Source organism: Nyctibius grandis, chromosome 1, assembly GCF_013368605.1.
Source record: "Nyctibius grandis isolate bNycGra1 chromosome 1, bNycGra1.pri, whole genome shotgun sequence".
Classification (NCBI taxonomy): Eukaryota; Metazoa; Chordata; class Aves; order Nyctibiiformes; family Nyctibiidae; genus Nyctibius; species Nyctibius grandis.
This window is the reverse complement of record NC_090658.1, coordinates 64,063,937-64,091,483: the sequence shown is the minus strand read 5'-3', so window position 1 is coordinate 64,091,483 and position 27,547 is coordinate 64,063,937. Positions and strand designations below refer to the sequence as shown.

The following is a 27,547-nucleotide window of genomic DNA, read 5'->3' as shown; positions in this document are numbered from 1 at the left end:
TAGTTGAAACTAAAATACTTGCCTTTGACTTGCAAAAATCTTTCAAAAATACTTTCAAAAGGTTAGTTACTAAAAACTAAGACTCACGACAACCTGAGCCGTTACCAAAAAAAAGACATTTGAAACAAGGGGTCAGTGGTGAACTCAAAAGCAAATCTCCACATCTGTGTCAAAGCTAATATGACCACATGACACTAGATTGTTTTAAATAAAAATTTCATTTTTTGAAATTGAAATTGGTCTAAACTTGAATTTCATTTCAATTTTCAATTTTTTTTTTTAAGCTCGCAGAACTAAGTGCTGAACCTTGAGATCGGATGGAAAAGATGTCTGAAGTGAGAAAAGGGATGAGTGAAGAGATGAGAGCATGAAGAATGCAGTATCCAGAGTTAAGTGGATTTTCATGGAGTTCTTTATTCTCAAGTTTGAGATTGATGCCTTGGGTCCATACTTGTGAGCTTACAGTAACTGAGTCTGGCAACTGGAGTCTAAAAATCAACTATAAGCTAGGAAGAACAGAGTAACCAACAGTTTTGAAACTAACTGGGATGAAACTGCCTTGAAAGGCAGATGATCCAAAGATGCATAGCTTTTTCAAGCAATTCATTTGTTGATGACAGTTATAAGAGGTTGAAAGAAGAAACAATTAGACTGGTGCCTGCAGTAATACCAGAAATTTTTTCATGGCATTAAAACCTTGAGGACTTTGACCTGACTCATGCTGAAAAGAAAATGCTAAGGAGCAAGAAGCATGCACAGCAATGTAGCTGAAAAATCAGAAAGTCCTTTGTGTTAGAACAAAAAACCCTTAACATTTAATAAATGTTCAACTCTTATTTTAGTATAGTTAGTATTTGGTAGTATATTTATTGTGAGAACTTTTCCAAACCTCTTAAAAGTTTTAGTAGATTTTCAGAAAGAAAATACCACATTATCTATCTGAATGGACAAAGTCAGTTTTGTAAGACAAGATTTTGGCTGACAGAGAATTGTCATTAACTTTGTTCCACTAGTGCAATTACCCTATTCAACTGGTTTGAGTTGCATTGGACACGGAAGGAATCTGTTCAATTATGATGCAGCTTCCCATGATTAGCTTATTAAATCTTTACTGCAAACATGAGGCAATGTATCAATGCAAATTTTAATACAGTTGCAGACATTTACAGCTTTTAAGCATCAACTGAGTATCTGCTCACCTCCCTCCTAAAATATAGCTTCCTCCCAGCAGTCTAAGAGTCACTATGTCAAATAGAACAACTAAGAAACACTAAATAATTTCCTACATTTTTTATTTGGTAAGCACATCCCTGTGAAGCTAGCATTTGCCCTTGAAAGGAACAGCAGACTTTACAAAGCCCTTCCTCCTGAGAGATGAAGAAAGTTTCCCCTGCTCCTAACTTCAGTCCTAAAAATTTGCTTATTTTCTGTATCATATGGACTCTCCTTTGGTTAGTCTAAATCTTCTACTATCAATCTTCTATTCACTTGAAATTTAATGAAGAAAGAAGAAAGCCACAAAAAGCTCTTTCAATAAGAGAAGCAGGTAAGATAATACTCAGCTACTGATAGGACTGTCTTAGATGTTAAAATAAGTTTTATATTCTTCTTGAAAGTCTCAGATTATTAAAGTAAAAGAGTTTTCCATAAATAATTTCAATACTTTTCCCCTTCCCCCTCCCCCCTTATAATGAAATATAAGCCTACATCATCTTTGTATTATGGTTGCAGTCAGGAACTCATTTGAGCCTCTGAAGTAGCTCTTAGGATAAAACATTGGTTTATTCTAAGTCACAAAGGCAAAAATACTAAAACAGAGCAACAAGAAAATCTCTAGGAATCAATCCCTTACAGGCTTTTTAAACAATGGACATTTGTGGGGAAAAAAAAACCCAAACTGTTTGGTAACTTCAGTTTCAAATTCTGACAAAATATAGCTTTACTATATAAGACTGCTTATATAGCAAATATGTATGGTAAAGGATGATAAAGCAGCAGCACATAACAGCAAAAATTTAAAATTTAAATTAATTTAGCCAGCAGCTGGCTTCAGATTCAACTTTGAGTCTTTTCTTCTGAAACAAGCTACGACTTCTCTACATTACTGGTGAGACACTTTATATTTCAGGGTAAAATAATCTCCAGAAATAATATCCAGATCTGTCAGAAATTTATTTTGAAGTTCTGCAAAAGTGTTGGTTATAAAAGCCCTTCAGAAGTAACAAAAAAACCCCAACCAAAAACCCACCCTAAAAAAAAAAAAAATCAAGAATGAATCCAACTTCTCTAATAAATGAGTTGATTTTGTGATTAATGTAAAGCTTAATTACCATTAATGACAACATTTTAAACAGTAGCTCACCTCACAATGAGAGAGAAAAATCAGAAGGAAAGCATTATCTTTTTTACAATTTAACATGCATAGAACCTTCCTGGGTCTACTGTCCTGCTGAACTTTTTCACAATGTGTGATCAGCAATCCACTTATGATGAATTATGGAGGCATACACAATTTAGTTATTGCAATGGCAATGAAATAAGTCAAATAAAAGTGCTAACCTCACTGCCCTGATTCAATTCCGGCCAGGTCTGGTTTAGGGATGGCATTGATGGAGACTTGCTTGGAGGTGCTTCTGCTGGAGAGCCAGAGTAACCTACCTCGCCAGTCTGTTCCCCAACTTCTGAAATGACAGGAATCACTATAAACCAAGACCATGAAATGCATTCAGTTTATTCTCAGAAGAGCTGCTTATATCTCATGGAAAGTGCAAAGCACCCTTTGATTTCAGCTTTTCCAAGTAAATACTTATCAGCAGACAAAAAAACACTCATTCAAGTCAAATATACTATTTATTGGGTGCAACTCTTATTTTGAGGAACTTTCTAAAAAATGGACTTTGAAGATTACTCTGTACCTTACTATCTCCCAGTACTTTTGGTTTTAAATAGCATTTTTAGATTTTGATTACATGTAGAAATAAATATAATTCTCTCTTACATTATGAGAAAATAACTTCACACTAATATTTATTACATCAAATCCAGCACTGAGAAGTTTATCTTACAGAATACAATACTTCCTTATAGGAAAGGTTAAAGCAAAACCAGTATATCAATGCAAACACAAACCCAAACTATGAAGAGATTAAAACCATTCCCTCAAAATATTCTTTGGGGAATAATCTAAGTTTTAAGGCTCCTTACTAAAACAATGGTGTTTCCATTCATTACATTTTGCAAACTGAACAAGTCTAGCAGCTGTCACATTGCAACTGTACATTGTTACTGTTAATTCAGTTTTCCCTGAGCTTTCAGCAAGTACAGTCCCTTGCAGAAACATTCCTTCTTTCAGAGTTGTACAAATTTTGATGATGCTGCATACTTATTTTTGTTCTGTTCAAACTATGAGAGAATTGGGTACAGTAAATCTGAATACGAGATTAAGCATTCTGCATAATACAGTAAAATCCTGCTTATAGTGTCTTCTACTTTGCTAGATACCACAATACCAGGTACAGCAATGCCTTGAAAGCCTCAAAAAACTGAAGTTCAGATTACTAATGTATAATGTAAATAACAGGAACAGTTGAAAGTGACTGACAAGTAGCTACACATATTAACAAGATGTTTGTAGTCCAAAGAATTAAAACTCCGAACAAGACAAAATGATGCACAAGAGGAAGGATGGCTTAATTAAATTAGCATTTAAAAGGACTGCCTGATAGAGATGTGATTGAAGATGACTGCCACAAGAATGTGTGATACATTGTAGCAAAAATTGATTAAACTTTAAAAAAGGACTGGTTTCAGGCTCCCGAGGAGCTGAACTCTGCAGCCTCCTCTTTTGCCATGGCAGCTCAATATTCTCTCTGCTGTCTTCCATTCAGAAGAAACTCGTAACAAATCCAGCGTCAAATTGAGCTGTGTGGCTTGCAGGAATGGAGGCATGTGTGTGTGATGGTGTAAAACTGGCACCAACAAAAAGTTTGAACTGGAAACACTTGGAATAGTCAGTGGTGACCAACTGCACCTTTGAAAACCAACAGCAATCCATTATTGTCTCCAAAGTGCTGCTGAGGACAGCAAGAGGCACAGCCTAACAAGAACAGCAAAAACACTGAAGTCCAGAAAGATATTAATTGTCCCATCTCAAAGTCAGGGGAGGCTGAGGCACTACTGACATGAAAAAAGCCACACACAGAAACCAGTAACTCATCATAATTTCAGAGGTCTTGTAAACTTCCTGTAAATAGACAGGCATCAGGTTGAGACTGAGTGTTCCCAAAACTGTGCCCAGCAGAATAACCTTCCAGACTCAGAAACTCATTCTGTGTTTTCAGAAATGAGAATATTCAAAATATTAATTTGAAAGCAAGTTTGAAGTATAGCTGGATTGGGAATTTGGAATACAATAGCTGATAGTGAATAAAAACCATACTATGACACTCTTGTTTTCCTTAACATTTAAAGGACAGGGGCAGTATTTCCAAATGTAATAGTCAATATGTGTACTGTTCCTAAATAACATCTCCCTGTACAGAAATAGGTATGTGCTCAGATTAGCTCTGAGTAATGATTAAGATTCCTAAGAATTGCACATTGCTTTACTTCACGCTAACGCGTTATGCTCTAACAAACGTGTAAATATCTGCTGATATATGTAACCTTAATTATACCATAATTTGAAAATAGCGAAATTTATGTTGAAGTATGTCTTACCTGTTGAGTCTTCCAAATCAATCAGTTTGGGCATTAAACTTTCTGGTAACTTTTCTGGCAAATCATACCCATTCTTCCTAGCAACTACCAGATGAAATGCAGCACAGAACTCGTCCAGTGTCAGTGCACCATCTTTATCAAAATCTGACAGTTCCCTAAAAAGGAAAAAACTTAGTATAAATAACATTTCTTAAGGTTATTTTATTTCCAAAAGACATACTTCTGTTCTGCTACTTGGAAGATCAAAGAACGCAGTTCATAGTTCATTTTACCCTATTAAACACTTCATATTAGCGCTACATACTTTATTCTTCAAAGAAGATGACTTCATTAATAACATTTCTTAGAGCATAAAGGTCGTTTAAACCCACTATTATCTCTCCAGTTTTTTAACTCATTTAAGACAGTACTATACAATATTATCGGTCTCAGATTTCTGGCAAAGTATACTAAAGAACCAACAGTGCGGAGGCAATGTGATTTAAATAGGAAAATACTGGAAATAGAAATCATTATGCTGAAAAAAAGATCAAATCTGCAAAAATAAGCCATTTAATTCTAGCCTGCTATGATGCAGTACGAATTCTAGAATACAATGAAATATAAACTTTGTACCAAGTCAAAGCTAAATTTGTCATCAAGTCCCACTAAGAGCATTTAAAAGTACTTGCATCTGTACATTTCATTTAAACTCAGACCTGAATAAATAAATATAGATAAGGAATTATTAAAATTTAAATGTATCTTTAATAAAAACCTCAAATAAACTAGTTCTTATGCTGAAGTGTTTGAAATTTCTTCAAAAGTTCAAAATGCCTTGTAGATAGTGCCTTGTAAATAGACCCATTAAAGCCCACTAAAATAATACTGGCATAAATGTGAGTAAGACTGAACATACTAGAGTACTAGTGAAATTCCACTTAACACATTCTAGTAAGCAATTATTAGATGACTGTCATCTCTCTAAGTAATTATCCCAAATAAAGACACATCACACTTACCAAATATGAGAAAGTTCAAGAATAGGTAGTTTTGACTTAGTGAAAAATTCTTTAGCTGCAGATCCTGAAAAAATTACAACAACCATTTTTAATATTTAAAGCAAGTTAAATTACTAGAAGACTTAGAGTTACAGTAAAGGAGATGAGCTATTTAGCACAGGTTAGGGGAAAAATGGCACTAACTACTAGAGTTAAATGAAGGAAAAAGGCAAATCAGTTTCAAGTCCTTTCTTGAATTACACTGGACTTTACTAGAACACTATCAGTAAAATGCAGAACTTTCTTCAAAATGGTATGCAAACCTAAGTAAACAACAAAGTCTTTGTAACAGAACTGCTGCACCCACAATTATATTTTTTTAAAGAGTAACTTACCTGGTATAAATCCATTTAGATCAGGTTGAATGGTTTTAAACTGATTAACATAATACTGCCTTTGTTCATCAGTTATTTTCCAGGGGTCATCGTAACTACTTGATTGCCTACGAATTTCATTTGTTGTTGTAGCTGATGCTACAGTTCGAACTGTTGTCTGGTCCTGAAATGAAATATTTTTCCTCAGTATTATCTACCTAAAATGCTTCTATGAATTCTAAACTTCTTGCCTTCAAAAAATAAAGCACAGTTAAATCTCGCAGTAGTTTAAAAACTGCAGGAAACTATCAGCAGATTGTATCTGCATGATAATGACAGGGTACTTTTTGCACACTTATGGATAGGAATGACTGCAGGTACGCAAGCAGAAAAAAAAAAGTATGACATATATGAAAAAAAAAGCTAAACACAGATGTTCTAAAGTCATACTTGTTGACATTTTTAAATTAGTAGCTTTTAGTTAATCATTCAAAATGAAGTCAACTCAATGAAACAAGTGTCTTATGGATAAATAGCACTGAAGAGACTACAGCACAGATACACAGTAAACATCTGCAATGAAAACTGTAAAAAAAAAAAGATTGCAACATTAATCTGAATGAAGCAAATCAAATACCAATAAAGTCACACCTGGACAGAAGCAGGATGCATGGCTAAAAGAGCACTGGTTGGTGGGGTATCTGCAAAACTGACCCAATTTTCTTGCTGGGGTGGTGGTGAATGGCCAGACCATATGGGATCACTAGAATTAGATGAGCCTGAAAGTAGAAGAAACATTTCCTTTTCAAAAGACAACCTTAAAAAATGAGTAAAAACTATGGATATTGAAAGCAGTCAAAAAAAAAAAATCCTGAAACACATGCTCCTATGAGGGAGATACACGCTCATAGAACGGTGAAGAAAATAAAAATCAAATTGCACCAAGGTGACAAAGTTCACCTCCTGACAACTCACTCCTGTAGATTTTCACATTAGGTCAGCTTAAATCTGTACTAAAAAGACAGAAGTGAGGAACAAGCTTATTGCAACATGTGTAAAATGTAAATTGTGTTTTACCCATTTAATGGGTTTTGAATGAGTTAATACTCCACATTTTCACTTAATTGAAATCAGCAACACTTGTATGGACAAACATCTATTTAAAAGAGGCATATGATATTAGCATGCAAATTTATTATAATTAATTTTTTTCTTTTTCAGATTTTAGTTTGGCATTCAAAGAACAAAGACTTGAAAATTCCTCTTGAGAATCAGGCTTTTTGGCACAGATAATTTTTTTCCCTAAATTGTTTCTAGACTAACTTAACTCAGTTGCTTAAAAACAGTCCAAGAATAATAGAAGGCATCCATACAGAGTGCTGACATCTGCTATGTATTAACTATCTGGAACACAATCACAATAATCAAGATTCACCCAGTGCCTTGTTATAATCTACTTCTGAAGTACTGCTGATGTTCAAGGTCATAATATTAAAATAACAATGAACTATAGACAGATTTGGCCACCCACTGCTCTATGTACAAACCCCTCAAAATTCTCTTAAATTGCAGTTGCAAATTCAAAATTTAAGGAACTCTGATCAGAGGGAAAACAACCCATCTAGAATGAGTCTAGAAGAATCCCAATCTACTCCTTGACTCCTAAACGAAACGCTGAACTCCTTAAGTCTAAACAGCAGTTGTGAAACTGATTACTTTAATCTACTCTTCTTGCACAACTAAATGCTTTCTCTTGAAATATGTTAAATAAAGTCATACTTAAATAGGAACTTCTGCCTCATATGTAGAAGCAGATTTCTTTTTAAAAGGCAGGTCGACTTCTTGTGTGTTTCTGTAAGCTCTCCACACAACCCACAAACTAGAAATATGACATTAATGTCATAATTTTAATCCTGCCACCAAGATCTAAACTGAAGCAATAAACCCCAAGAATTTATTGTCAAGATGCTGACTAAAAAATATTGCTATGAGAACTCCATTTATACATAGATAATTATTTACGAAGCAGACAAATATCAACAATTTCAGGTTCTTGGAGACTGATGACACTACTAGTACACCATCTGCAGTAAACAGAGTGAAGGAAATCTAAGAATCAGTCAGGCACACTGAGGGCTAACATCTAAAGTGACAGTAACATTGATAGTATACAAAATGGCTATTTAATATCTGGCAGTATGCAATGACTCTTTCATTCCATAAGTCACCTTTTTCCTAGGTGAAAGTAAAGAGAGAAATGCTTAGAACTGGTTTATCTTTGCTCTTCTCTTACATAGAATAGCTATAATTGTGCACGTTTAATCTTGCATTACATAGGGTAAAAATTGAGATTTCCAGAGGGAGAAAGATTTTTCAAGGAGTAGATAAGTCAAATATACAAAATTGAGAGGTTACGCTATTTCTGAATTTCATCAAAATATGAGAATAACACCAAGGGTTGATTTTGTTTGTTTGTTTGTTTAAGTTAGCTTTACTAGGATAAAAAGCCACTATTAACTACTCCTTTTGTTCACAAACTTGTCCTCCACTTCTGGAAGCTCCCAATGTGGCCTGGAGCTTCTAGTGACTTTATCCAAAATCGCTGAGAATAAAGGCAATGAGTTTGACAACGCTTTTTGCCTTGGGGTTCTTCTTCAGTAGCTGGCCTAACTCTAGAACACTAGAAACAAACGTGCAGAAAAGCTCAGTCTCTCTCCACCTGGTCTCTCTCAGCACAGGGCTAACAGACAGTAAGATTCAGACAAGTCCTTTCCGTCTCTCCTATGGATAGCTGACACTCAAATTTTACTGTTGAAACAATGGCTCTCCCCTTCTCTGCCCCTCAGACACTGACACTATTACCACTAACCTTATATATGTTTACTCTGCCTTTACTTCTCCCAACAGCTTGCCTAAGCACAGTTCAATGTGTACCCCCCCCCCAACTTAGCACAGTACCTCTTCCCAAAGCAGTACTTTGACAGCGATGGAGTTACCAGTAGCACCAAATTGTCATACGTTCCAAGTACTTCACAAATATTACAAGAACTGTTTCCTTTCTCCCCTGTTCAAATCACCCCAACAAGAATACTCCTGCTTTACTGTTCCTGTTATTCACTCTGCGATGCAACATTTTAGGACACAGAATGGGAAGGCTAGAGATGGAGAAAGATTACTTTATTAGTAACTGTGGATGCTTGGATCTACACACATACTCATGGATTGCCACCAGCCAATAACTCAATTCTCAATCATTAAAACTACATCTATTTGACACTTGAATTAGAGATAGTCACCCCTCACTTTCTCCTCAAACTACGAAACCAGACTGGGAACAATGAGGTAGAAGGAAAGGTGGAAGAAAACAGGGTCACAGAGAAGACTCAAAACAATCAGTGTATTTTTTTTACATTTGTAACCCAATGAAGAAACAACCTTCAGTGGTCTCTGCATTTTCATCAGCGAGAACATCATTAATAGCACTTTGAACAGAGAATAGGCCTAAGATCAATTGTCAGATTTGAACTAGTTGAAGTCTAATGCGCTATGTTTAGTATGAAGAACTTGAATTCCTGTGGCTGCTCTATATCCTTCTCCTCTAGCTTCAATATCTTACCAACACATTGATAACTTGTGGAAAATGATCTTATTTCCTTTGGGAGAAAAGCTGCCCCCTCATTTTAAGCTACAAATGTAAGTGTAAGAAATGGGCTATCTAGATAACATCTAAGTAGCTTTTACTTCTCAGTAACTATACAGATGTGGGTTTACTTGCAGAGAACTAAATTTTCAACTAACTTTGTAAACTAGCAAGAGCTCCCCTTACCACCAATTTATGATGAAACAAAACCAGAAGGTCAGTACAATTTTGGCAATAAGATAAAATGCTGTAGAGCTCTTCCCTCCCTGAATAATCACGTCCAGGTACGAATAATGCTTAACTTGTAACAACACCAATTATCAAGTTATTGAAGCAGTAACTAGGAGACAAAGGACTATTCAGTCCCCTGCAAACACAGTAAATATCTTAGGACTCTGAAGACGCAAGTGAACTGTTAGCACAGTAGACATGTTCCACTTCTGCCCATGAAGTTTTCTGGTTCTTGATTTCATGAACTGCAGCAAAATCTCTCCCAGCAAGGAAAAGAAAGAAGTGTGGCTTAGAATGGCAAGTTCTCATACATATTCAGACATCAAAACAGAACTTTGATGTAATGCCAAGGAAAGCTAACAGAGGTCCTATGACTGAACAGAAAACCTCAGATTTTTTGACTAGTCTGAAATTATTATTTGTATACTACCAACATAAATGCTGTGCTCCGCTTCCAGTCCAAACAGACTACAAGGTAATAAAAAAAAGTTTCTAGCCTCTATTCTGACATGCCACTCAACTATCATTTCAAGTGGTGAAGGGGTTCTTTCTCCGAAGTTTGTCACAGTCAGAATCCTTCTAGCAGCTGAAGCTGTAGTGCAAAATGAGCTGAAAAGGTAAAAGTATGAAGTATTTTTTTTTTTCCCCTCTTATAACCATAGGAGGCTCTGATCTCATACAATTGTTTCCTACAAAGGGTTCAGTCATCCACTGCATTATTCTATGAAGGCTGATCTAGGAGAAATGTAAAAGAGATCAGAGATGCAAGCCAGAACTGAGACATAACAACATGATTTTTGAACAGCTTTACCTTAAACTGTTAAATCAAAGCCACCTGGAAGACTTGAGAGACTCAGGTTTTAACAGAAGTGACTCAGACATTTAAGGATGAGACCTGAACTAACTATAAACTTCATTCTACACAGGAGATCAACGTCTGTCACTGAACTTTTAATTTCTGATATTAAAATACTATACATGCACTCTTTGGGGTTCTCTTTGCAAAGAGACTTGAAGAAAGACGGTAACAAGCCTTGGCTTCTGATTTCAGGTCACTTATGTGTAAGCACACTGAGCTAGTCATGACAGTGCCTCAGAGTCCAGCTACTTATGAAGCATCACTAACACTATTCTAACTGAATTACTGGACAACACAGTGGCAAAAAAATGTTTAAAATCCATATTCTTTTGCTGTGTTGAGATGAGAAGTTTTTCTCCCTCAAGAAATCGAAGACTACAGCTGTAAGCTATGCTTAAGACTTCTGATACAACACAAGGTGTAAGAATTTTAAAAACAACAATTGAGTCATTATCTAATAATTATTGTACAGCCCAATTTGATACAGAAAGCACTATTTAATTTTGTTCATGATGGGAATACGACAATGCACTGGAGTGTCTTTACTATGCATAAGTCAGAATCTTCCTGTTGAAACACATCTGTCTCCAGAAAAAAAAAAAATCTTTTGATTTTTGTCCTTCTGGTTTAAGGCAAGATGCAGTTTATTATTAGACCCATCACAAACGCTTCCACACTTGAGGTTCCATGCTTTCAGTTGACAACCCCATTACCTTCAAACAATGTTGCATGTAATGTGAAATATAAGCAGAGAGACCTGGGTTCTTATTTTTCTTGGATCACAAGTGAAATGCCATAGCCCTGCCTTAAATCCTACTGAAATAGTATCACGTATTTGCAAATTACCCGATTTCTCAAGAACATCTTGCATTGGAATCAAGATGAGCTTGCAGCGCTGATTTTAAGAAAAGTAACCAACAGTCTATCTGGTTCTACCTAAATGTCAGCAGAACATTTTTCTACAAAATACTGTCCTTAAAAAGTAGGGTCTAGAGAGGGAAAAAGAATGATGAACTGTCTACAACAGCTGAAATTCAAAGGAATAATTAATCATCTGCAGTGCAAAAGACTCACCCACAGGATGACAATTTTTGTTAAACTAATATATGAAAATCCACTCTATCCTTAGCATTGGCAGAACAGACAATCCTTCTGTAACAGTATCTCCAAATTACTTTAAACACACTATCAATGTGTTTCAGTACAGAATATAAAATTGACAAATACTGAGCTAGTTCAGAAATATTTTCAAACTACTACTCAAAAATTTATGCATTAGACATCACAGGGAGAACATTGCCAAACCGCAATATTAACAAGGTATTACAACTGTGTTTTTAAGAGGACAATATTAAACTCTTCAGCAGTAGGAACAGTTTGCATACTTTCCTGGAGTCCTTGACTTCACATGTTAGAAAAACTTCACAAGTTAGAAATCAGCTACCAGACAAACTTATATTTCAGCTTGAAAGAACAGCAAATCAACTGAACTATGAAAGAAAAAAAGTCAAGAAGTTGACTGCTGAAAAACCACAATGCCTGGACTGAACCCTTATATGTGATTATATATGCAACGAGCAGACTAATAATCTTTATTTTTTTAAATTGACTGGCACTTACTAGCAAATAGCATTCAGTACACTGGTGTCAACATCTGCATACAATCCATTTCACTTCTAAAATAAGTTTTATTTCCTTATCCAATCAATTCTAGCAACAGAATCCCTGGTCCTCCATGGATGCTTATAATTACAGAATGATGATAAACTGAAAGGTAATGGATCAATTTTGGAGTATTACAACTAAAATCAACCAACCAACCACAGTTCAATCAAACTACAGCCTACAAAATACAACATATTATTTAGCAGTATCATCAAAAACAGAACCTGAATTAAAATCGCTCCGCTGTTCCCAAATTTATTAAGTCTATCAGATATCAGAAAAGAAAACAGAAACTTTCTGAAATATGAGATATTAAGGGGGAAAGCTTTTTAAAATGGAGCACAGCAATACAACAACAGGGAGGGTCTTCATGTTAAATGAAGAACAATAAAGGATGAAAAACTACTGAAATAGGTGGTTCTACTTCGACAGACTGGAGATACAGTAGCTTCAGTTATGTTTACATAAACTTGAAAGAAAGCAAAAAAAAATGTTGAAAATTAGTTCTTCTGACAATTCATCTAATCTACCAGAAACATAATTCAAACAACCAATACATTATCTGCTGCTTTCCCTTGAGCTCCCCATGTTTTTGGGTACACTGACAGTTCCTGCACAATTTCAATAAGATGTCCATTTTGTATTAGAAAACTTTCCACCGGGAAACTTTCATACTCTCTTTCCCTCCCTCCAAACTCTTAAGCATTTCCCATACCACACCAAGAAATGGATCTGCCATATACAAGACCACAGATTCCACAGTGCTGCCATACACATGAACATTTGAATCTGCAAGAAAGTTTCCAGGACTGGAAAATACAAAGATAAACTGCCCTAAACTCATTTAATATACTTATTTAAGAAATCCACAACTTTGGATTACAGCTGAAGCATAACAGAAGACATTTATACCTGGTTGTGCTTCACTAAATGGAGCCCAAAAAGGCCCAGGTCCAGCAAGAGGTCGTTCATTATTCCCTCCGCTGGGATGGCGGTTGTGCTTCCTCCATGTATGTGGAGAGGTTGGTGGGGATTGCTGTGGTGAAACAACTGGAGATGTGGACTCCTAATAAAACAAAGGAACCTTTTAAGTTTTTTACTAAATAACTAAATACATAAAAGCCTATCTAAAACCATTATTTCTAGGAACAACCATCACTCAGTTAAAGTCTCATTTTAGAAAGTGAAAATTTTAGTACTTATTAAAATGAAGGAACAGGAGAAGTCAGGTACAGTATGACTGGAACTGGACATATTCACTTCAAAAAACGTCATCTAATATTTTTAACTTGGCATTCTTAAGACAACAGCAATGCCAAGTTAAATGACTCTGCTACAAAGGAAACTAGATTATAAGACTCACTTTCACTTGTGATAAAAGTTACATTTGAACCCAGGTCTCAAAAGATTACTTACTGTACAATTTATTAATCATACTTAATCTTCATCAAGTGATTCACAATCAGTTACTTCCATTTAAAAAACAAACCAGAATTAAACATTGGAAAAAAAAAAAATCACTAGACAGGCCACATTATTTTTTTTAATATACAAAAACATAGATGTAATTTTTTCAAAGAATGATGCCATCTAGGATATACTTCCCTGCTGTACAAATTACAAGGTAGTTTTGCCCTGATGTTAAGGCTCAGGCTTCTCTTTAGTACAATATTGTACCATATTCTCCCTGAACAGGTAGGAAAACAGAGAATCACAAGTACAGTTTCTACCTGGAATCAGTTTTCAGGAGACCTTCAGATTACCAGATTACTCCATTTTAAATAAAATACAAAGGAAAATTCATTTATATTGTACAAAGTAAAGTATTTATATAGTAGAGAGTAATTTCCTCCCTATATCTAGATCTTTTGAAATTCCTGTTTGCCAGATGTCCCAATTTGAACTAAACTCTGAAAACAAGTACAAAAAAGCAAAGTTTGAACTCTGAGTTTCCTGAAAAGTAAAAACAAAGCTAAAAATCTCAAAGTCTGTTTCAGCAGTAGACAAAAAAAAAGTTTGGTACTCTATGTTAACAACTGTTAACATACTACCAAGTACCAACAGCCAGACTGACTGTAGGCTTCCACATGATTCCCAAAACTGAACTTGTTTACTTTGTGAATATTCAAAGGTCATTATGCTTTTTAATCAATATTACATCTGCAAAAGTCTAAAAGTCGAGAAAGTGCCATAAATAGGCTTTTCTCCACACAAGGTACATACTAAGACTACATGCATCCTAACAAAATAAGTTTTAGGGCCACAACAACTGGTTACTTTCTAACGTGTTGATGTAAACTTTCGCTTTTTTCCCCTGCTCTGCTTTTCATATTTCCTGGGATACAGGGTCAGCCTGGTTCACTCTATGACTGAGGTATTTTCTGAAAGTTCTGACCATTGAGTCAGATTTCTTTAAATAAGTTTCTAGACCAACAAGATTTTGAACCTTCCATTCAAAGCTTTTAAATGATTCCCATATGTATCGACAAAGAGTATTAAAAAGCGGCTGGGAGCAGTACAAATTCACTCCAGCTCTTAATTCAGGGACAAGCTGATTGCACAGTCAATGTCACTGTTTTTCCACAGTACCTCCATCAGTTCAAGATTTTTTGTTGCAGTTACATGCCTTTCAGAAATTTGCCTTAAGATTCCTCCTCTTAGCATCCTACTTGACAAAGAATTTATTTTAGATGACAGTACATTCTTACCCTTACAGGTAGCTGGGGGCAAGAGGGGAAGGAGTGAGGGTATCCAGAGTGCCGCTTGCAGGCTGGAAGCTAGAATCGAGGTTGAATGGTTTTTTTGCTTAGCATAGTGCAACAGGTGCTAGGAGAACCATGCTGATGCATCACTGAAATCAATGAAAAGCTTCCTCTTCCATTGGCTTTTACACAAGCCATTCTTATCAAGCAAGATTTGAAGGATGTTTGAATTTTTAGACAAAAACACCACGAGTAAACCTAGGGAAAGCTACACTTGGTCACAGATACTATTCATTTACTCCAGTACTCTTACTCCGGTAAGTCAGATGGTCCAGACAGACACAGAAGAAAACTTGGCACAGACAAACATATGATAGTCTAACTAAAGGAAACCACTCACTACTTCCAGTAACTGCACGTGAACATTAAAACTGCTGACACATAGTCCTCATGAAGCAGCCCTGCCCTAATGAAGCTGACTACTGTCACTATTCAGTAAGCCTTCATCTAGCATTTGGCCTTGTGCGCCAGGCATAGGAAAAAATTGTAAATATGATCCTCAACTTCAAGTCTTCTAAATGTTTACTTTACAAGTGGCTTATGTGATTTTGTAAAGCATGTAATAATGGTAATCAGATCATCAGAAGTACAAGCATAATAAATAATTAACTTTGTCCTCAATGTTCCAGACAATGTTATATCAGAATTCTGAACATTTACAGATTTCTCATAATTATCTGGAGCTTCACCTTACAGATTCCAAAATTATTATACAGCAAAAACAAGTCACCAACTCTGATGTCAAAAAGCTTCTGGAAGAGGGACAAGCCACATCTTCAGCCTTAACGTCACACACGACACACATTCCCAAAACAGTTTAAACCAAATTTAGGTGGCATTACTGTGGCACCATCTTTCCCCTGTGCAATCCCAGTCACTCTCATATACGACTCATGGCATTCATTGATCCAGTTTATTAGAAGCTTAGGAGAGCTAAACTCCTTAATTATTATTTTAAAAATATGTATATGCGTGTATATATATTTATATATACACACACACAAATCATAGAATCATTTTGGTTGGAAAAGACCTTTAAGATCATCAAGTCCAACTGTTAACCTAGCACTGCCAAGGCCACCACTAAACCATGTCCCCAAGCACCACATCTACTCATCTTTTAAATACCTCCAAGGATGGTGACTCCACCACTTCCCTGGGCAGCCTGTTCCAATGCTTGATAACCCTTTCGGGGAAGAAATTTTTCCTGATATCCAATCTAAACCTTCCCTGGTGCAATGTGAGGCCGTTTCCTCTCATCTCTTATTACTTGAGACGGACACCCACCTCGCTACAGCCTCCTTCCAGGTAGTTGTAGACAGCAATACGGTCTCCCCTGAGCCTCCTTTTCTCCAGGCTAAACAACCCCGGTTTCCTCAGCTGCTCCTCATAAGACTTGTTCTCCAGACCCTTCACCAGCTTTGTTACCCTCCTCTGGACTCGCTCCAACACCTCAATGTCTTTCTTGTAGTGAGGGGCCCAAAACTGAACACAGTATTCGAGGTGCGGCCTCACCAGTACTGAGTACAGGGGGACGATCACTTCCCTAGTCCTGCTGGTCACACTACTTCTGATACAAGCCAGGATGCTGTTGGCCTTCTTGGCCACCTGGGCACACTGCTGGCTCATACTCAGCCAGCCATTGATCACCACCCCCCCAGGTCCTTTTCCACCAGGCAGCTTTCCAGCCACTCTTCCCCCAGCCTGTAGCGGTGCATGGGGTTGTTGTGCCCCAAGTGCAGGACCTGACACTTGGCCTTGTTGAACCTCATACAGTTGGCCTCAGCGCATCAATACAGCCTGTCCAGATCCCTCTGCAGAGCCTTCCTACCCTCCAGCAGATCAACACTCCCACCCAGGTTGGTGTCGTCTGTGAACTTACTGAGGGTGGCTCAATAAATGTGTGTGTTATATATGTAAAAAAAAGGCTTAGTCAAAACACTAATGGCTCAATGCAAGTGTAACAAAGGAAGATGCAAGCCAGAAAAGCCTGGGGAGGAGGCAGGACTGTAGAAACATTGACTCAGATTCAAAAGCAATCATGGGAAAACACAAGTAGGGATTTATTGAAACTGTAATTACACAGGTTCATTCACCCCATATATATATAGGTTAACATCAACTATGTATCTGCCTTTGCAGTGGGTCAGAAGTTGTCATTTTTGTATACTGGTGCCTAGAAAACATGGTTTGTTGTACAAAGTTTCCACTTCAATTTTACACTAAGCTTCACATTTTAGTAAACAGAGCAAATATGTCCATTAGAACCACCTCCATTCCTCAGCTACAACATAAGAGTCTCATAAACGGAGTGTTTTGAAAGTGTATGTTGCAGCTGAGAAACTAGGATTCTTCACTTTCATCTGTCTGATCTATTAATAACAGAAACTAATTTTGAAAGCCTGAAATATCCAGGATCAGATTTTTTCTGAGAGTATTAGGGTACAGAACCTAACTTAACTACTCTTCAAAATCCTAATGTTGAACAGCTACAACAGTTTGCCTCATTTGGATCACTGATAACTCGATGATTTTGAATTTCACCAATTTTAACAGAAGTTACCCACCTAATCTATTTGGGAACTGACAATTTTACTCACCATCTGCATACTGTAGTTGATGTATCACTTATTAGATCAGGTACTATTAAAATCTTATTTTGATAAACTGTTTTAGCACTTTCAATGCAATTATATTTAAGCATTTAAAACACTAGCTTTTAATTTCTATCCAAACAAACCTCAATAAAACTCACAGCAATTACAACATTCTCGTTTTTACTATCTTAAGACATTTATTTTTCCTCTTCAAATTATTCCAGAAAATTGATTTAAATAAAAGCATGTTGACATAAATATTTAATAACTATTTAACATTTTCATGTTAAATCGAACTGCTGAGAACGTTCTTCTCAATAGCTAAACAAAAAACAAGCTTATAGCTAACAGAAGAAAAGTAAGTAATCCATCTTCATTTAAAAAAAATCACTTAAAAAAAATCACATTAAAAAAAGTCATAAAGCAGCATGATTTTTGTCTAACTGGAATTACAAAACTAAGACACTATGAAGGACTCAGAACTTGGACCTTTTTGGACTGACAAGCAGTTATGAAAAATAGTATGTTAATTAAAAAAGGTGATATAATATATGGCTCTAAAAGAAGCACCTTAGTGAAGATAAGTCAAACTGGCATAAGGCAACACAATACTGTGCTAAAGCAACTCTGGAGGGATCTCAACCTTAAAAGGGCACTGCAAGCATACATGAGTCAAATAAGATTATAAACCTTTTCCTGGATCTCACACCTCAGGCCAGAAGAAAGCCTCCTAAGGAGAATTCCAGAGACAATGAAGCCAGACATGGTATCCGAAGGGTAGCTCTAAGGGTGTTGTGATCCAGGTCCTGATACCACACAGCCTGCATAAGAGTCAGGGAACAGATCCATCATGAAGAAAGCTTATGCTAGAGATGGTAATTGCATTGCAGAACCCATGTTTTTGTAATTAACTAGCATTCATACTGAAGAACAAAACAGTCCAAGGTTCAATGTGAACTTCTCCACATGCAGCACTACACATTTTTACAGACGGGAGGTGTGGTTCAGCCAATTACAAACTTCTTAGCCTGACCTCAACAGTTTGAAAGGTTTTAGACTAGGTTTTGAAGGAAATAATAATTAAAAACACAGACAAATGGAAAAGGGATCAATCATAGCATGAGAAATTTTACTTAAGTTGGCTGATATTATTTTTGTGATTTTCTAGACAAAAGAACTGCACTACATTTAACCTGAACCTTAGTATACTTCAGTGGGGTGCCATATAATTCTAACAATGTGGAGATTAATACAAGAATCTAAAGTGCAAGAGAACTGGCTACAGAAGGAGCAAAGCTGGACTGTATTAGAATGGGAGCTATGGGATCGAAGGGAAGTTTCTAATAATGCTCCTGAGTGACTGATTTGGGGAATGACCTAATTTCATACTTTAGGTAACTGTTTATGCACAGTAAATAGCATGCTGATGAATTCTGACAACAAATCTAAGGAGGCAGACAAATGGATTCCTTTCAGAGCATAGGTAACAATAAACTATCAAAATATAAAATGCAGTTTCTTGCATAGTGGAAATCAATACCAAAGTGCATAATGAGAATCAATCAGCTGAAACTAGAAGACTGGATATACAGGTCAGTTATCAGACCACTACAATATGTTAAATACAACAGATTTGCTTTATTCACAGCTGCTAAGGCATATGAGGTGAGATACATCAAGCAGAAGTAGGGAAGTACCCTACCTAATAGTATTAATACTGGCAAGATCTCATATGGAACAAGAAATACAAATCTAGTATAATATTTTCAATAAAAAAAAATTCAAATTGTATCAAAGGCAGAGAAGGGTTATGAGGATTACTGGTAACTACTTTATGATATGAAACTGAGTCCATGGATTGTTTTGTCAAGCAAAACAAAGCTAAATTGGAATACGATGGTTCTCCAGTAAGTACTGGTGGTGTTCTGCAGCAAATACTAAGGACAAAGCTGTTTAAAGGACAGGCATTACCTGATCTGAGTAAAGTTAAGTGGGAATTCCCACCATATTCCCACAAGTATTTCACTATATTCCTACTAAGGCTCTGGAATACTATTCCCCAACATGGCCAGTGTGGATAAAAGGCTGTGATTTCAGGAGAGAACCCTGATTACTTTTTTTAAAACCCATTATCTAATCCAATTTCTCATGATAGAGGGTTAGACTCAATGACACAAGAGAACTTTTCCAGCTCTGTGCGCCTAAACTATTTATTTAATACCAGATCTATTTTACATGGAATTACCTGTTCAATCTACAAAACAGAAGTGAACAGAAATGGACCACTGGCAAAACCTTAAAAGAAAGTCACACAGCTTCTCAGGTACTTAAAAAGAAGTTGAAATGATCAAATTTTGACTGCTACAGGTGCCAAATTTGAGCTGTCCCCTCCTAAGGCTGACCTGATACAGCAATAAATCAATATAATCTAGAGTGCTAGTATTATGCTTAATGCACACATAGGTAGATGAGTAGCTTTTATTTTCACCTGATATAGCAAAGTTCAGCCTATGAGCATTTGCAACATACATGTTTTTCAGCAGTTAGAGCCCCAACATCTACTGAAACTAGCTACCCCACTTTCCTGGAAAAGGTAGCAAGCCAGGTGAAAGTATCCAAAAGCAGTACCCGATCAACACCTGGATCACACTTAAAGACACTGGAAAGAGTATTTGTTTTTTGGCTTTAACAACAAAACACAAAACATCCAAAGGCAATATCTAACAGAATAATACTGAGAACATCTAGTCACTTGTAAGCTCGTTTCAGAAGACAGAAAATACTTCCTAATCTCAATGTTACTGCTTCTTCTAAGAAACTGCTTTCAGTACATTCTTCCTATTTCTTTAAAAAAAAAAAAAGCCAAAAAAACTTCCATCTAGTGATGGCTCCTAATTCTACTAGGAGGATTTATTTTAAAAAAGCACAAGAACTCCAGAGAATCTAGATTCTCAAGATTGGCCTAAATTAACATTTGTAGTAGCAAAGCTGCTACTATGAAGGCATAGAGATATGTATATAAACTGTGGTTAACATACTGTGAGGGACAGAGTTTGTATGCCTTAAACAACTTGTTTGACAACCCTGGCTGGAGGAGGGTATGTGTACTACAGAGGCCTGCAAGTCTGGCAAGAGAGAAGGGTCTTGGGAACAGAACAATACCCCTGCTGTGCCTTAATTGTTGTGATTTACAACTCTGGCTGGAGGAAGAGATAAGTCCTGCGGAGGTGGGATGGTATATTTTCCTTGGGACCAGCCTACATGTGCAACAATTTTGCAAGGCCTCAACCACGCTTGTGCAGAAGCGGGGTCATACTGCGGACACCACAACTAGGGGATCACGACCACCAGACGCCCCTTGGGGGACCACCGACTCATTTCGAGAACAATCTAAGACTACAAAGCGCAGGCGTCCCAATTAGCATGAGAAGCAAGCAGAGAGGGGAGATGTTACCACCCTCTCCTATCTCGCATGCAAATGACCTAAAGTATTGAGACCTTCTTGCTTGGGATGCTGGTGCGCGCTCCCGCACGCCACCTGAGGACCGATCCTGCAAGCGGTTTACCGAAGGAGCAACTCTGCAAGCAACTTACCAATACTACGAACAACTTACATCGCTGGATCCCAGAGTGGTGATATCTTTCCTTCTCTCTCATAATCTCTATCCTCTTTCTCTTTTCCCTTTTCCCTCTCTCTTTTGGCAGCATCTTTAGAAACCCAAGACACTTACAACCACGCCACTTTCCCTGTATTAATAAATTGTTCTTAATTTCATACCAGTTATTTGGTGTCGTTTCACCTTAATTTACTCCAAGGGATTTATGAACTAGTTGCGACCAGGTCGTAACACATACCTATGTCAACAAAAGTGATCGTATATATGTCAAATTATCAGCAGAAGTGTTCCAATCTACTTAGCCTCTGTTACTTAGGAAGAAGAAATTATGTCAGCAGAAAAAAAAAAATATTTTCCCCGCACGTGTTTTATCTCCACTAGGATGTGCAGTCAACATGCCATCCGGTGAGTGAAGGCATCTTTCACTGTTTGGCTTGACTCCTAGAATCAGTTCTGCAGCTTCCATAACAGCTGGGCGTGACTTCAGTCATCTTCTATTAACACTAACAATATTAAAAAGATATAAATTTCCGGCCAGTGCTATATTTACATAATACTTAGACATTATAAACTAAGAAAGCCACCACAAAAAAGGCTAGAGATAGAAAAAGGATGCTACTGAACTTAGCTCACACTTACTTTAAAGGATGAACTTATTTATAGCTACTCTATGGAAACACAACCTGATTGCCATTTCCTGATGCCCTGCCTCCAAGTGAAGCTCATTTAGGGCAACTGCCAAAACAATGCATTGATAAAGAAATAATTTTAGCTAGGACATTTCAGGAGACAATACTCTTAGAGTTAAATTCTTTTACATAAATTAATTGTAATTATAAGATATTAACCTATGCATGACAAATCTCACCAATATGGAAAGCTGCACATGAATGAACCCAGTTTTTAAAGATGAAGACATCTTATGATTCCATACAGATAATATTTCAGCCAGAGTATTTTATGAAATCAATCTATTTTGAAGTGACAGACATTACCAAAGCCAGTAAACAGTTTAAGAAAAAAAAAAAAAAAAAAAAAAATCAAAACCCAAACTCACTAATGGAGTATCTAACAGCCACATGACAACCTCCAAGAGTGAAATATCCAAGCCGGACTTTGACACTTAAATTCCTCCAGAAAGAACAGGGATCCCTAGGAAAGTGACATGCTGTGATTTACTTCTCAGAATGCAGCTTTTCTAATCCTCATCACTAAATGAGGTGACACACAATACGGATTCACAATGTGAACCTCTTTCTAGATTTTATAAATCTGAGCGGTATCTCCAGGTAAAGACAACTTTTTCTACAAAAACATGGCTAAAAACTGTATCAGTCTTTTGGAAAATAAGCCAATTAAGAGTATTATGTGATTAAGCGAGAAACCTGGGCTTAAACCCCTTTCTCAGCCTAAGGGGACTCAAATTCTCAGCCTGTTTCTAATGTGGTGTCCAAATCAATAAATACTAGACTGGGACAAGAAGCCTTCTTGAATGGATTCATTGTACAGTCAAAAATGTAGGATAAGCCACAGAAAATGCAGTTTTACAATAGGGTGCAAAATCAGACAGTACTTCCCTGATGTTCTAGACCACAAATACAGCTTAAAACTGCTGGACTCAATGCTGCGTTGTCCGTTACATTTGCTCCACATCTGTTTTCTGGGCCAGATCTCTCAAAGGACTTACACACAGAATTTCTTTATTTTCTATCATCCCATACACTCTTGTGTGAAAGAGATAGCAAGCTGCTTCTATCAGCCACGAGGGAGAAATCAAATTTAGATGCTTATACACCTTTGTGAATATGTGGCTGGTTTATCCAGAACTTGAAGACCTCAAACACTAGATTTTTTTTTTTTGTTATTTTAAAGTTACACCAGTACAGATTCCTGTATCAAATTACAGCTGTTCACTAAATAAACTAAACATCATGATGAAAGTATACAAAACACTATTTCAATGAAGCTAAAACCCCATCATCAGATCAAGGAGATCTGTGATCGTTGATTTCCTCATGAAGCACTTGGGAGCTCTCTCAAACACACCTAACCAAAACTTGACAACACAAGCTATCTTCAGATCTACTGCCAGCCCTCCTTTCATTACAGTCCCCATCTCCAGTTTGGGAGAAAGGAAGTGGCAGCCAAACACTGATTATGGATGGCCTCTGCTAATTTGCTTTTTCTTTATATTGGATCAGTCTGGGTTATTCCCAGACATATTACTAAATGTTCACAAGTGACTCCTTGATTCCCAGACAGATTAAGGGATGTTTGCAAGTTCCTCAATTCTTTACAAAACAAGCCCAGGAAAGAGCATACTGTGGGGAAGAAAACAGGTCATTCAACAGTTATGCACAGACACACACACACAGCGCAAAATTTAATACTTGCACTCAGTATTCTTGCTTGTAGAAAAGAATTAGAAAAGATTTCCCCACTGAAAGGGAGTGTAAAGACTATAAAACCAAGGAATTATGAGGAGGCAGAGAGTTTTAAGCCTTTACAGTTTTCATTTATTCAGCTATCCTGTAGTTGAAGATGAAAGAACCCGTGAGCAAAAGGAAATCAGTTTTCTTATTATTAGAGCACAATAAAAAGCTGTGTGAAAACTTATTTCTGGTTCTCATTGTCTACTTAACAATTAAATAACTGAACAATAAAATGTAAGGCAGAGAAAAGTAAGACTTCAAAAATTTTTTTCTAAATAGAGTATTTCAGATTTAAAGATATGAAGCATGTTGAAGGACTAGAAATTCAGTCTCCCATGGCATTCAGTACCACTCTGCCAATGAACAGGAAGCTAATGTGAACTATCTAACAGACGAGGTATTAACATCATAATGATTACAACTTGATATTTGTTGTATCTTACACATTGATTTTCTATCTCAAATCACTGTCCATTACCACCAATATTTTAAACACAGATTATAAGACTACATAAAAACGTGTCTCCTACATGCAAGTATTTCAGAAGCATATGTGGTGGTCTTGTACCATATACACCAGTATGATTGTTTTTTTTTTTTTTAAGAAACTATATTGAAAGCAAAAAACCTTATAAGCCCTATCAAACTGACATCTATGCAGCAAAGAGGCTGTTAAGAGTCCCATTTAATCTTTTAAGTTAATTTACCTGTTGATCAGTTGATGTACGTGGCTGAACTCCATCATGGCTCACAGAGCCTTTTTTGACTTGTATCCTGCCAGGTGGAGGAGGAATCACACCTGAATATGAAGCTGGGTTATCAGCATCTGAAGAATACAAGGCTGTGTGTCTTGATTCTTGTTCATTCTTTGACACAACAAATCTGGGAAGAGGGAGGTCCTTTACTGGTAAAAAAAGAGCAGGCCATTTACTATACAGAAGTATGATGCTTAAAAATAAAAACACAGTTCTTTTTTTGTAGTTAAAATTTCACATGTGCCTCAGTTAAACACTGAGACTGCTGCTATAGTCAAGCCAACATTTGCTAGTTGGAAAAAGGCAAATACCCTTTCTGCATTATACTTCACAATTCTGCTGCCCAATTTCTGGTTTTGGTATACGAAGAGGACTTCACATAGCTACGTAACAGTTTTGTACTACAACTCTGCACTAAATGCACTAGCAATCAGATAATCTGGATTTAGCTCATTTTTTTCTTAGTTTTGCCAACATTTATTTATTAAAGTGTGATTTTCAAAATTTATCTACCATTTCTAGCACATATATAAAATTAGAGAGTCTTCATACAGAATGGTTCATCAGCAAAACAAATGCTAAAATACTGCAGTATATTCAATGCTATCTTTTAGTGGCTGATGTCATGTTTATATTTACCATAGATTATATAATCTAGTCTTATTGCAAAAACTGCAGCTGTTGCTTAAACACATCTGTGTACATCTTTCTACAATAGAATCTAAATTAGCTGTTTTACTGTGATACAACTGGGAATATGCCAGTATCACTCACTTTGTTACAAACACCTATAAAGCAAAGTTTCTACAAAACACTAAGAGGTCCTTGGCTTTATGTACCACAGTTCAGAGTAGTCTGATATAAAAATGAGACTATGTAAGTCTTCAATTTTTCTCTGCAAGATTTCTACCATTTTTCTGCATCGCAACCACAACTTTCTTACCAGTCCACTGTGAATAAAAATAAATTGCAAATTTGCTGTACAATTTACTTGGAAGTTATTTCCAACACAAAAATTTACAAGCATGGCTAAAAGTTATTTTCTTTTGTTGACTGCTTACAAGTCAGTAGTACTAACTGTATTAAAATACGATATTACGTAAAACTTATGTTTATGTTTATTACATAAACATTAAACTGATTTGTATTTGAAGAGCGTCATTTGAATCCATAGTATTCAACAACCATAGACACCTTTATGTATCCATCCAGTATTAAAAAACAATGCTCCAGTAAGAACATAAATTCTTGATTTAAGCCTCCGTCACTAAGCACAATTCAGTGTGCCAAACAGCTTTCATCACAGAGAAGGAGCGTGCAACACAGCCTCTTTGCTAAATTTGTGGTTACCATCACGTGGAAACACTGTTAAAGCAATTCCTGATGCCTTCCTCACTCCTAGATGTCCATTTTCACATTAGCATTGTACCCCATGTCACCCTAGGAAATTTATTCATGTAGCTAAACAGTGAACTACAACCAGCCAAAGAGTGAAAAAGTTATTGCATACAAGTGGAAATCCGTATGCTTGCAAAAGGGGATAATACAGACACTAGAACATCCAACTGACACAGGGGAAGTCTACGCCAGCCAGTCTAGGGAAGTGATCGTCCCTCTCTACTCGGCACTGGTGAGGCCGCATCTTGAGTACTGTGTCCAGTTCTGGGCCCCGCACTTCAAGAAAGATGTTGAGGTGTTGGAGCGAGTCCAGAGGAGGGCGACCAAGCTGGTGAAGGGTCTGGAGGGTCTGACCTACGAGGAACGGCTGAGGGAGCTGGGGTTGTTTAGCCTGGAGAAGAGGAGGCTCCGAGGTGACCTTATTGCAGTCTACACCTACCTGAAGGGAGGTTGTAGTGAAGTGGGAGTTGGCCTCTTCTCCCGGGCAACTAGCGATAGGACAAGAGGGCACAGCCTCAAGCTTCGCCAGGGGAGGTTCAGGTTGGACATCAGGAAGAATTTCTTTTCAGAAAGGGTTATTAGACATTGGAATGGGCTGCCCAGGGACGTGGTGGAGTCACCATCTCTGGATGTGTTTAAGAAAAGGCTGGACATGACACTTAGTGCCATGGTCTAGTTGACAGGGTGGTGTAAGGGCAATGGTTGGACTCGATGATCCCTGAGGTCTCTTCCAACCTGGTTGATTCTGTGATTCTGTAATCAGTTGGTCCAACATGAGGCTTTGGCATGAGATATCTAGCACTATTTCACAAAATAATATAGAGGGCTCAGAAGGAACACAAAATACTTTGTCTTCTTTGGAAACAAGACTAGATAAATACAGGTTTGTTTTGCTGTACTAAGTTTCTACGTGGGCAACTGAAATCTGTCATTTTTGCCTCTCTCCTCTGTCTTTTCCCCGTAACAGCAGAAAAATCCTCATTTTAACACTACAACATTTGTTACCATTCAGAAATCCCTCAATTATAAATGCAATAGCTGTTATGAATGGAACTAAATCTTGATATTGAATAAATTAGAAAGTTCTCCATATTTTTTATGTCCACATCCTTGTTAACATTTTCTTCCACCAAAAACTGTATTACACACTTAGAAAATAAACATTACTTTGAAATAGACACTGCTCATTAGTTTCTCAGTTTTTAGCTTCCTGGAAGGAAAATTTTCTGATACAGCAAAAGAACAAACACATTTAGAGGCTTGCAGTATAACAACTAAAGACAGTATTTGTACTACATTGCACATTTGAGTAATCAAAAAAGCACTTGGTTAATTAAGAATCAACTGGATGACACTTGTGTTGGATGGACTTAGTACTCAAAATTTGACTGTAGTCTCCACTCAGCAACTCACATAAAGCAAGCTTCCTGTCTAGAGACACACAGTGAACCAAAAAGCAATAGAAACAAGAAGGGGAGAGAAAATACAAAGATCAAAGAGTGAATAACATTAAGACAA

The 27,547-nt window shown here is 36.8% G+C and overlaps 1 protein-coding gene across 9 annotated transcripts in view; it reads right to left on the bottom strand.

The window, feature by feature from the left end:
• The window catches only part of REPS1 (RALBP1 associated Eps domain containing 1), a 66,939-nt gene that overhangs the window by 19,903 nt on the left and 19,489 nt on the right, over window positions 1-27,547 (bottom strand). For 5 of the 9 annotated variants that reach the window (XM_068406560.1, XM_068406579.1, XM_068406570.1 and 2 more), the window contains exons 3-9: window positions 24,584-24,780; window positions 13,381-13,534; window positions 6,725-6,852; window positions 6,095-6,257; window positions 5,721-5,784; window positions 4,720-4,874; window positions 2,560-2,699 (exon numbers count right to left, since the gene is read on the bottom strand). In XM_068406560.1, coding sequence (XP_068262661.1) covers window positions 2,560-2,699; window positions 4,720-4,874; window positions 5,721-5,784; window positions 6,095-6,257; window positions 6,725-6,852; window positions 13,381-13,534; window positions 24,584-24,780 — 1,001 coding nt within the window. The remainder of the gene's footprint in view (window positions 1-2,559; window positions 2,700-4,719; window positions 4,875-5,720; window positions 5,785-6,094; window positions 6,258-6,724; window positions 6,853-13,380; window positions 13,535-24,583; window positions 24,781-27,547) is intronic. The other 4 variants (XM_068406586.1, XM_068406595.1, XM_068406618.1 and 1 more) reach the window with 2 other exon arrangements.